The sequence below is a fragment of the Labrus bergylta genome, chromosome 1, assembly GCF_963930695.1.
Source record: "Labrus bergylta chromosome 1, fLabBer1.1, whole genome shotgun sequence".
Classification (NCBI taxonomy): Eukaryota; Metazoa; Chordata; class Actinopteri; order Labriformes; family Labridae; genus Labrus; species Labrus bergylta.
Window position 1 is genome coordinate 36,237,858 of NC_089195.1, and position 11,941 is coordinate 36,249,798.

The 11,941-nt window shown below is 43.9% G+C and overlaps 1 protein-coding gene across 1 annotated transcript; it reads left to right on the plus strand.

Annotated features, from left to right (window-relative positions):
• Window positions 1-834: 834 nt before the first annotated feature.
• Window positions 835-3,278, plus strand: LOC136180469 (E3 ubiquitin-protein ligase TRIM39-like). Its single transcript, XM_065960227.1, has one exon. It carries the CDS (start codon window positions 850-852, stop codon window positions 2,488-2,490), a length of 1,641 nt encoding a protein of 546 aa, XP_065816299.1. The 5' UTR covers window positions 835-849; the 3' UTR covers window positions 2,491-3,278.
• The last annotated feature ends 8,663 nt before the right edge of the window (window positions 3,279-11,941 follow it).

The following is an 11,941-nucleotide window of genomic DNA, read 5'->3' on the forward strand; positions in this document are numbered from 1 at the left end:
AGAGGTGGAGCCACAGGTGAGGGAGGAGAGCTTCAGCGTCACTCTGAAGAAATAAAACTTAAAGTTTGTCAGGGTGTCGACCACGCAGCCGTCCAGAAAGGTTTCCGTTTCTCTTCAAAGAAATTAAACTAACTTCATCCAATCTTTGTCAACGACACAGCAGAGTCTCTGCAAACACTGGTGAGTACAGCTGATCATGTTTACACTTTGAACAACCAGGATTTACACTCAACTCTTCATTTCACTCTCTCTTCATACTCCAGCTTGTTAAACTGTGTGTGTGTGTGTGTGGGTGGGTGGGTGGGTGTGTGTGTGTGTGTGTGTGTGTAACTGAGGTTCTCTCATTTGGACTTTGGTTTATTTCTAACTTCCTTGTATCGTTGTTGTTTACTGATAACATCCTGCTGCCAAACTAAATTCTATTTCCTCTGGCTGTTTCACAATAAAAGCTTGACATGGAGAAACAAAAATTAGGCTTTTAATTTGAAGGAAGCAGAGAAGGAAGTGAAATTTGTTTTCATTCAAGTCATGTTTTTCATGGGCACAACCCACATCCTCAACTCTGCTGCTCATCCCACAAATGCATGTTCCTTACAAATGTGGCAACATTTAAAAGAGAAATAAACAGGCTTTCCAACAGTATAATGTTTATTGCCAAGAAGCATTGTTACAACAAACAAACAAAAAATCTACTAAACACAAATTTCCAGATTTTTTGTGCAATGTTTATATATCCTGTTACTCACCTACTGTCAGGGCTGGACTGGATTGTCATCACGCAGATCACCTGCTGTCTAAACCTGCGAGTAAATTAATCTAATATTTTTCTTTCTTTCACTTTGTGTAGATATGGCTGCTGCAAACTATCATCGGTCTGAGGATCAGTTTCTCTGCTCCATCTGTCTGGATGTGTTCAATGATCCTGTCACCATATCATGTGGACACAACTTCTGCAAAAACTGCATCACTGAACACTGGAACACCAGCGACCAGTACAGGTGTCCAATATGTAAGAAGGTTTTTAACACCAGACCTGAGCTGCACGTCAACACTTTGCTCTCTGAGATGGTTGGTCAGTTCAGAGACAAAGCTCAGCAGGAAGCCAGCAGCAGCAGCTCAGAGCTACAAGAGTCCAAACCAGGAGAAGTTCTCTGTGACGTCTGCACTGGACCCAAACTGAAGGCCCTGAAGTCCTGCTTAGACTGTCTGGTCTCCTACTGTGAGACTCACCTGGAGCCTCATCTGACAGCTTCACGTCTGAAAAGACACCAGCTGATCGACCCTGTGGAGAACCTGGAGGACAGGATGTGTATGAAGCACGATAAACCTCTGGAGCTGTTCTGTAAGACCGATCAGACCTGTGTCTGCATGCTCTGCTCTGTTTTAGACCACAAGACACACAAGTTTGTTCCTCTGAAAGAAGAATATGAAGAAAAGAAGGCAGAGCTAGAGGAGACAGAGGCTGAAATTCAGCAGATGATCCAGAAAAGACAACTGAAGATTCAAGAGATCAAACACTCAGTGGACCTCAGTAAGGACGATGCAGACAGAGAGATGGCAGAAGGTGTTCGAGTCTTCACCGCTCTGAAGAAGTCTGTTGAGAGAGGCCGGGCCGAGCTCATCGACACGATCGAAAAGAAGCTGAAAACAACAGAGAAACAGGCCGAAGCTTTCATCAAAGAGCTGGAGCAGGAAATCTGTGAGCTGATGAAGAGGAGCACTGAGGTGCAGCAGCTCTCACGCTCTGAAGACCACCTCCATCTAATCCAGAGAGTCCAGTCTGTTAACTCTGCTCCACCCACCAAAGACTGGACAGAGGTTAATGTCTGTCAACCACTTTATGAGGAGACTGTGAGGAACGCTGTGGCTCAGCTGGAGGAGACTCTCAGTGAAGAGATGAAGAAGTTGGTTCAAGCTGAGCTGAAGAGAGTCCAGCAGTATGCTGTGGATGTAACTCTTGATCCTGATACAGCACAACCTAATCTCATCCTGTCTGAAGATGGGAAACAAGTTCATCATGGTGATGTGACGAAGAATCTTCCAGACAACCCAGAGAGATTCTCTTCTTGTGTTTGTGTTTTAGGAAAGCAGAGTTTCTCTTCAGGCAGATTTTACTTTGAGGTTCAGGTTAAAGGAAAGACTGATTGGGATTTAGGAGTGGTCAGAGAGTCCATCAACAGGAAGGGATTAATCACAGCGTGTCCTGAGAAAGGTTTCTGGAGTATATGTTTGAGAAATGGAAATGAATATAAAGCCTGTACTGGCCCTTCAGTCTGTCCCTCTCTGAAGTGTCGTCCTGAGAAGGTGGGGGTGTTTGTGGATTATGAGGAGGGTCTGGTCTCCTTTTATGATGTGGACTCTGCAGCTCTGATCTACTCCTTTACAGACTGCTCCTTCACTGAGAAACTCTTCCCTTGCTTCAGTCCTAGTCTGAATTATGGAGGTAAAAACTCTGCACCTCTGATCATCTCTCCTGTCAGTGTGAAATAATCAAAGACTTCATGTATTGATTCTCATCCGAGTACAAACCATCCTATTTAGTGACAACACGGTATATTTGGGCGGCAGTTGCTCAGTCTGTAGGGACTTGGGTTGGGAATCGGAGGATCGCTGGCAAGTCCGGAAATTGGTCTGGTAGCTGGAGAGGTGCCAGTCCACTTCCTGAGCACTGCCGAGGTGCCCTTGAGCAAGGCACCTAACACCCCCCCCCCCCCCCCCCCCCCCCACCACCAGCTCAGGAGCGCCCACTGTGGGCAGCCCCCTCACTCTGAGACCTCTCCATTAGTGCATGTCCACAGGATCCTGTTTGTGCATGTGTGTGTATTTCGGCCTATGTTTGTGTAGCATGTTAACTAGACAGAGTGTAAAAACGAATTTCCCCTCGCGGGATCAATAAAGCATAAATTATTATTATTATAATATTTGACATATTTGACAGAATCAGATCATCGTGTTCGTTGATTTACTTTATAGTTCAGAGGTTTGTCCTCGTAAACACACAAACTGATTTGATTGACTCAGCTCATCATTGAGACGCATCATTTATGTGATAACGTTTATTTTAACCCTTTAAACTTCACTGACTTCCAACTTCAGATCGAGAGGAAAAGACTGTAGAAGACATTAATTCAATAAGTTTATATTTGTCTGAAATGTCTTTGGTGTCTCTTTGACTGAGTTCTGCTGTACGTATGATAGTGTTGATAAAAAGTCAAAGAAATCTGTAAATATGTGATTTTGAAACAAAAACTTCTAAATAAACTTGTTGTTGAAGACGAGGTCTGAGTAAGTACTGATTGACACGTATGACCCAGAACGTCCACCAGATACGTGTGCTTTGTGTGTCCACTCCCTCATCCGTCAACACCCACAGGCTGAGTTCTCAGAGCGCAGCACGGAGCAGCACCGCCGGACAGCTGGAGTCACCAGACCAAGGAGTTCCCACGGTAATTACAGAATCAGGAGTGACATCGACAGATAACACGATGTATGAGGTATAAAACCGTTATAAACACATCAACAAACACACAGAAGGTCATTGTTCTGAACTCGGGATGTTAATGATTAATCATCTATCGATTAATCGCCGTTAAGAATTTAACCGATTAGAAATGTATTCACTGACGATCTGTTTACAGTTTAACCGGCGGTCACATGTAATACCAATTCATACCAAAAGAGGGCGCCCGTCACATTTACAACTCAGAAAAACTGCTGTTATCACTACTAAAGGAAGAAGAGGTGCTGTGAAAAGTGAGGAGAAATGTAAGTGGTCAGCAGAGAGAGTGTTTTCTGCAGCTGGACTTGTTGTGAATAGACTGAGCACACGACTCAGCCCTGGTCACTTAGAGCTGCTCGTCTTTGTAAAGCACTAAGCCGTACATATATTTTGGTGAGTAGAGTATTTAATGCGATCACAACTCACGGCTGAATGTGTTGAAATATTAATTTGCCTACAAAGCAGAATAATTAAGTGTATTGGAAAGATGCTCAAATGGAACCATTCGTGATGCTAACGTTACTCATGCACAAGAACGACAAATGTTATACAAGAGTGTAAGAGCCAATATGCAAATTATTGATTAATACTAAATATCGAGTTAAAAATGATTAAAATCTAATAACAGTAATTTCATGTAAATTCATAACGTTTAAAATTGTTTTAAAGGCATAATTTAGTCATTTATAAATGATAAAAAGGTTATTGTTTATGTTCTTGGATGTTTGTTATGACAGCACTGCGTAGTTAAAGTTGTGACGGATGTGACGTAAGCAGTTTGGAGTCCAATATTGATGGAAGCTACACAGTTTTTTGACCATGCGTTAGACCGTTTGTTAAATCTGTATTTTATTTTGAAGTTTTTTCAGTAAACCTTTTAAAAAGAAGGAAAGCTGTCCTGTCTTTTCGCTCGCGTTGCAAATACTGTGAGTTGACTCCAAAAAGTGGTACAGAGGACGAAGAAAGAGACGGAGTGCCACTACATTTTGTCAAAAAACTAGCTTAAAGGATCAATAAGCTGGAACGTGCCCGGGCGCGGGGAGAGCGCAGCTGTCCGCTCGGGAGAAGGGGAGATAACAAAAGAGAGCTCACCTAATGAAGCCAGCAGAAACGGGTTATCCTTTAAAATACTCTCCAAGAAAAGGTAACGTGAAACCTAAATACTACCCTCGTGCATTTCCATGGAAGGATGTATAGCCGACGCAGGAAGATAATTGAAGCCCGTGCCGAAATTAAAGGAGGATTGCAGGAAATAATTCAAGTTGTAGATTCTCCGTGTCAGCTCGTATTTTAAGCCTTGAAACAGTCAATGTGGATTTCGGCCTTATTTAAGAAGTTGTTTGCACTCGTTTTATGAAGAAAAAGTGCCTTAAAGGTTAAGTGCTTTTAAACCTTTGCATTCAACTAGAGCCTTACTCTGCAATATTAAGATGATTGATGAAAAGGAAAAAGAGATTGGATGTCTTGAGGATACAATGGATTCAGGACGGACACGCAGGTTGACAGAGAAAGCCTTAGAGGAGAAATTGCAAAAAAAATATAGCATTAAGAAGAAGAAAATTAGGAGCTCTCACAAGTAAAAGAAATGAAGTGGACAAAATGATGAGTGATGCTCAGAGTTTACAAGGTGTTAAAGATGTGATGGAAAATGATTTTTCACTCGCTGTAGACAAGTTTAGTTGCCTCAACAATGAAGTTGCAAGCCTTTTGTCTGAAGATGAAAAAACATTTGATCAGGAACAATGGTTTGAACCCAAAATGGCATCCATCAAAGAATTCATAAAAGCTACTAAAACATGGATCGCCGCTGTGCATGAACGCTCTTTTCAAAAAGAGGATGATGCGGAAATTGACCCGCAAGATGCTGTTAAAGCAAGTGACAGTATTTCACAAGTAGGTGTCAGCAATGTTGGACACAATCGTCAATATGGATCTCAAGTAAGTCGCAGAACAGCCATATCACAGGTGTCCTCGACACGTGTTAGACAAGAGGTGGAACATGCAGCTCTGCTTGAACGTGCTGCGGCACAGAAGAAAAGGCAGCAGCTTGAGTTTGAAATGGCCAGAATCAAAAGCGCAAAAGAAGAACTTGAGTTGGAAACCGCATTAGCAGAAAGCAGTGCAAAATTAAAAGTGCTCAAAGAATATGAAAGATCAGAGGATGGTTCCAGTAGCCGTGGTTACAGTAGTCACGCACTAGTACAAAAGCTAAGAGGTGGGGGCATGAAGCAGGAAGAAACCAGTGTATCGCTTCCTCAGCCAGTTGATCCAGGCTTTCATGCTCAATTGCAAATGTTGCACTCTCAAGTACCAAAAGTGGCTCAACAAGATTAGCAACGCTCAGGCCAACAGAGGTGACGAGATGCTAAAAGTGATGCAAAATCAGAATGTTATCACTGAGCTTCTGGTAAAGCAACAAAAGCAATCCCAGCTACCAACAAAGGACATTACTGTCTTCAAGGGCGACACATTGCAATACAAATCTTTCATTAGATCGTTTGAGCACTCAATAGAACGAAAGACAGACAATGATCAGGACAAATTGTACTTTTTGGAACAGTTTACAAGAGCTAGTTCGCAGCTGTGCTCATATGCCACCTAGCAAAGGCTACTATAAAGTGAAGCAACTGCTTCATGATCACTATGGGGATGAACTACAGATCGCCAGCGTGTACATTGATAAAGCACTGAAATGGCCGCAGATCAAATCTGATGATGGAAAGGCATTAAATGCTTATGCAATGTTTTTGGTTGGATGTCGCAACACTATGGAAGACATAGAATTTCTAGAAGAGATGGACAACCCTACCAACTTACGGAAGGTGGTATCCAAACTACCCTTCAAAATGAAAGAACTTTGGCGTGCTGAAGCTTACGATGTCAAACAGCGAAAAGGCAGAAGAGCAAAGTTTGCTGATTTGGTGAACTACATAGACCGCCAAGCTAAAATAATGATCGATCCACTGTTTGGTATTATACCAGACAGCCGCCCAACCATAATTGGAAAGATCGAACAAAAGGAAAGGCATCCTCCTAAGAGAGAGGTCCGTGGAAGCAGTTTCGCTACCAACGTTTTCCAAAATAAAAGACCTCAAGAAACATATGTGATGTCAGGTAATTCAAGCAAAACCAGGATTGCCTTTGAGAAGCCATGTTTGTACTGTCAGCAGTTTCACATTCTAACTTCATGCAACAAAATATAAAAATCAGCCACACAAAGAACGTGTTGATTTCTTGAAGTCAAATGGCTTGTGTTTTGGCTGCTTAACCCCTGGCCATCTCAGCAAGTTCTGCAAAAGACGAATGGAGTGTAAAGTATGTGGGTTAAGTCATCCAGACATTTTACACATGGAAAAAAGAGAAGATTCTGTCTCACCTGAGAAGAATGAAGGTGCTCACGGAAACAAATTATCGTGTGCTCAAGTTTCTGTCACGCAAGAGTCTTGTAGCCTAACGGGGGCCGGAAAAGCTGAATGTGTGCTGTCGATAGTACACTTAAATCAAAAAAGAGCGACAAGTATGTTGAAACGTACGCCTTCATGGACCTGGGAAGCACAGCAACGTTCTGCACAGGAGACCTGCAAAAGAAACTGAACACTAAAGGGAAACCAACACAATTACTTCTCAGCACAATGAGTCAAGACAAACCTGGAGAACAGAAGCTAATAAATAGCTATGTGATATCGGACCTGGAAGTGTGCGGCCTGGAAGACACCAAACATATTGAGCTACCAAAAGTGTACACTCACAGCAACATACCAGTTCACGCCGAAAATATACCCAGGCAGTCAGATATTCAACAGTGGCCTTATCTCAGCGAAGTGCGTTTGCCAGAATTAGAAGCAGATGTAGGCCTACTTATTGGAGCAAACTGTCCAAAGGCTATGGAGCCATGGCGCATCATTAACAGTCAAGATGGAGGCCCTTATGCTGTTAAGACGGCCATTGGATGGGTCGTGAATGGTCCCATGAGAAAGGAACTGGAGGACACAGAGAACAAACCGCCTCAGTGTTCAGTGAACAGGATCTCAGTGATGGAAGTTGAGAAGTTACTTGTCCAACAGTACAACACTGATTTCCCAGAGCGCAACTACGACGACAAAGAAGAGTTGTCGCAAGAAGACAAACAGTTCATGCAGTCTATGCAGAAAACAGCAATGCTGGAAAACGGACATTACAGCATTGGATTGCCGCTCAGGAACGTGAAGCTCCAGATGCCTAATAACCGCTGTGTGGCGGAGCAGCGCATAGCCAGTTTGCACAGAAAGCTCAAGAAGAATCCTGAGTTCTTTGAAGAGTGCAAAGAGTTCATGGATACTATCATAAGCAAAGGCTATGCTGTCCAAGTTCCGGCACACCAGCTGAATCGTGACGACAACAGGGTGTTCTACATACCGCACCATGGGGTGTATCACCCTAAGAAAAGAAAACTACAAGTGGTCTTCGACTGCACAGCCTCGTATCAGGGCCGGTCTTTGAACTGTGAGTTACTACAAGGACCCGACCTGACCAATACGTTGGTTGGTGTCCTCTTAAGATTTCGTGAGGAGTCAATAGCCATAATGGCAGACATCGAGTCAATGTTTTATCAAGTTAAGGTGCCAGAAAAAGACGCAGATCTCCTCCGCTTTCTTTGGTGGCCCAACGGCAACTTGAATGGGCCAATGAAGGAATTTAGGATGGCAGTGCACCTATTTGGGGCCACTTCATCGCCAAGCATTGCTTCGTATGCCCTTCGAAGAACCGCTGAGGACCATAGAGCTACTGCCTCCCCAGAAGCTGTCCAAACAGTCCTGCGCAACTTTTATGTGGACGACTGTTTGAAGAGCGTAGCTACAGAAGACGATGCAGTGACATTGGCAAGTGATCGCCGTACCTTGTGTGCCAGAGGAGGTTTCAATCTGGTGAAGTGGATGAGTCATAGCCGAAAGGTGTTGATGTCCATTCCAGAAGTACACAGAGCTAGTGGAGTAAAAGATTTGGATCTAAGCCATGAAGCTCTACCAGTCGAGAGGACTCTTGGCATACAGTGGGATACAGAAACGGATACCTTCACTTACAGCATGAAGCTGCAAGACAGGCCGTTGACGAGGAGGGGCATTTTATCCATCGTCAATTCTATCTTCGACCCCCTCGGCTTTTTGGCTCCAGTCATCCTGCCAGCCAAACTTCTGCTGAAAGAGCTTTGTAAGGAGCAGCATGGTTGGGATGAGAACATTGGTGAAAAACATGCTGAAGAGTGGAAAAGATGGAAAGAAGACATTACTCTGCATGATCTTGCTGACTTCCACGTGAGCAGATGTTTAAAACCCACAGACTTCGGATGCGCTGCCACAGCGCAGTTACATCATTTCTCGGATGCCTCAGAGTACGCATATGGCACTGTGACTTATCTGCTGCTAGAAAACAAACAAGGCAAGAAACATTGTTCTTTCCTGATGGGAAAATCAAGAGTCGTCCCACTCAAGCAAGTTACAATACCCCGGCTTGAATTGACTGCGGCAGTCATGGCAGTGAAGATGGACAAGATGTTACGTCAAGAACTTCAAGTTCCACTTCAACCATCTATCTTCTGGACAGACAGCACTACCGTACTCAGGTATATTGACAATGAAACAGCTCAATTCAAAACTTTTGTTGCGAACAGAGTTACACTGATCCGCGAAGCCACCAAACCATCTCAGTGGAGCTACGTCGGATCAGCAGAAAATCCTGCAGATCAAGCCAGCAGGGGTCTGAAGGCCAAGAGTTTGATACAAAAGGGAACATGGATTAATGGACCGAACTTCCTGTTGCAAAATGAACATGATTGGCCCAAGCAACCCGTGCAAAGGAAGGAAAGCCTTTAAGATGACCCAGAGGTCAAGAACCCGGTTATAGTCAACACCATCAAAATCGAAGATAACGTGGAACCAATGAACCAGTTGATCAACTACTACTCGGACTGGCATAAACTTAAAAGGTCAGTGGCCTGGATTCTAAAGCTGAAGGAAACCTTGCGCCAACTGAAAGATGAAAGAAAGGAGTTCTCGAGAACAGTCAATCAAACAGAAAAGGACCCTGAAAAGCAAAGATCAAAGTTAGAAAGGCACATGGAAAAATACAAAACAACAAAAGGAAAGAAACCGCTTACCTTAGAAGATTTGGACACTGCAGAATCCGCAATAATCCAGTTCAGCCAAAGACAGCAGTACAGTGAAGAAATCAAAGCTCTGCAAAAAGGAAAACAAGTCAGTCGAAACAGTCAGCTGTTCAAACTGGATCCGATTCTGCAAGATGGCACATTGAGAGTTGGCGGAAGACTCAACAAGTCGGCCATGCCAGAGAATGCCAAGCATCCAGGGATACTCTCTAAGCATTGTAGAGCTGCCACATTGATCTTGAGAGACATACACCAAAGAACAGGACACTACGGACGCAGTTATGTCATGGCACAATTAAGAAGCAAGTATTGGATCCCACAAGCCAATTCTGCTGTCCGAACAATAATCAACAAGTGTGCAGTATGTCGCAGGATCAGCGGAAGAGTTGGAGAGCAAAAGATGGCGAACTTGCCTGAAGATCGCCTCTTGCCTGACAAACCTCCCTTTACGAACACCGGCGTTGATTATTTCGGGCCTTTTGATGTTAAGCGGGGCCGGAGTACAGTCAAGAGATATGGCATATTGTTCACCTGCCTTACCCTTAGAGCCGTGCACATCGAAGTTGCAGACAGCCTTGATACCGACTCCTGCATCAATGCAATTTAGCGTTTTGTGTCTAGAAGAGGTCAAGTTACCATCATGCGCTCTGACAACGGCACAAACTTTGTCGGTGCTGAAAGGGAGATGAGGGAAGCAATTCAACTCTTTGATCATGACAAAATTGAAAGGCTCTTGCAACCAAAGGGGATACAGTGGATATTCAACAGCCCAGCAGCTTCCCACCAGGGCGGGATTTGGGAAAGACAGATTCGAACTGTGCGAATAATCTTCAATTCTCTGTTGAAAGAACAAGCTGTGAATGATGATTGTCTTCAGACAATAATGTGTGAGGTTGAGAGCATCATCAACGGCAGGCCACTCACAAGTATCTCAGATGACGTGAATGACCTTGAGCCTCTGACACTCAATCATTTGTTGTTGTTGAAGTCACAACCTATCATGCCTCCAGGCATTTTCAGCAAAAATGCTGGAAGCAAGTCCAATATTTAGCAGACTTGTTTTGGACCAGATGGACCTGCGAGTACCTCCCACTCCTCCAGGAACGACAGAGGTGGTCAAAACTACGAAGAAACTTCATAGTCGGAGATGTTGTGTTGTTGGTGGACAGTTCATCACCTCGCAACTCCTGGCTGATGGGCAGAGTGGTAGAGACCTTACCCGACTCCAGCGGAGCAGTTCGTAGGGTGAAGATAAAAACCAAGACCAGCCTCTTGGAAAGACCTGTTACCAAACTGTGCTTGTTAGAAGAAGCGGCGTCAAACGAGAAGATTTGAGAAAAAAAAAAAAAAAAAAAAAGGAAGAAGCACAGGGAATAACTTTAAATTGGACATTTCATGGACATTTGATTTATTTGGCTCTTAATGTTTTAATTTGTAATTGTTTAGTCCGCCTGCCTAACCAATTAGGGGCCGGGTAATGTAAGAGCCAATATGCAAATTATTGATTAATACTAAATATCTAGTTAAAAATGATTAAAATCTAATAACAGTAATTTCATGTAAATTCATAACGTTTAAAATTGTTTTAAAGGCATAATTTAGTCATTTATAAATGATAAAAAGGTTATTGTTTATGTTCTTGGATCCAAGATCCAAGATGGCGGCGCCCTGCTCGGCTGCGGCTGCAGTGGCTCATGATAGCAACAGGAATATAATGGCAAATAACCCAGTCAGTTCTGATAATTTCACAGTAAACCTGCAGCGAAGTTACTCTAAAGTAATATACGACCGCCAGGCAATTTTAGTTTTAGGTAAATCAAACAGTTTCAGTCCGGTAGATGCGACTACTCTGGACCTTCTACGTAGCCTCGGAATACTACGCCGGCTACATCCAGCGGCCTGTGAAGCAGCGGAGCCTCGTACCAGCGGTGTCCGCCAGCGGAGGAGACGGAAGCGGTGTGACCGGAAGCAGAAACGGGGATGCCGAGCGGGGCTAACAACCAAGCTAAAAGCTAACCCGCACAGAACGCCGCTTCCTTCCATCATGCTTTCTAATGTCCGCTTCCTGGAGAACAAACTGGACTACCTGAAGCTGGATTTAACTGCAAAACGGGAGATGAGAGACTGCTGCGTCATATTTCTCACAGAAACGTGGCTGAAACCATCCGTTCCAGATGAGGCAGTTAGCATAGAGGGGCTAACATTATTTCGGTCGGATAGGAGCAGCTCTCTCACTGGTAAATCCTGAGGCGGCGGTGTTTGCATATACACCAACAACAACTGGTGCAACAACGGTGAGA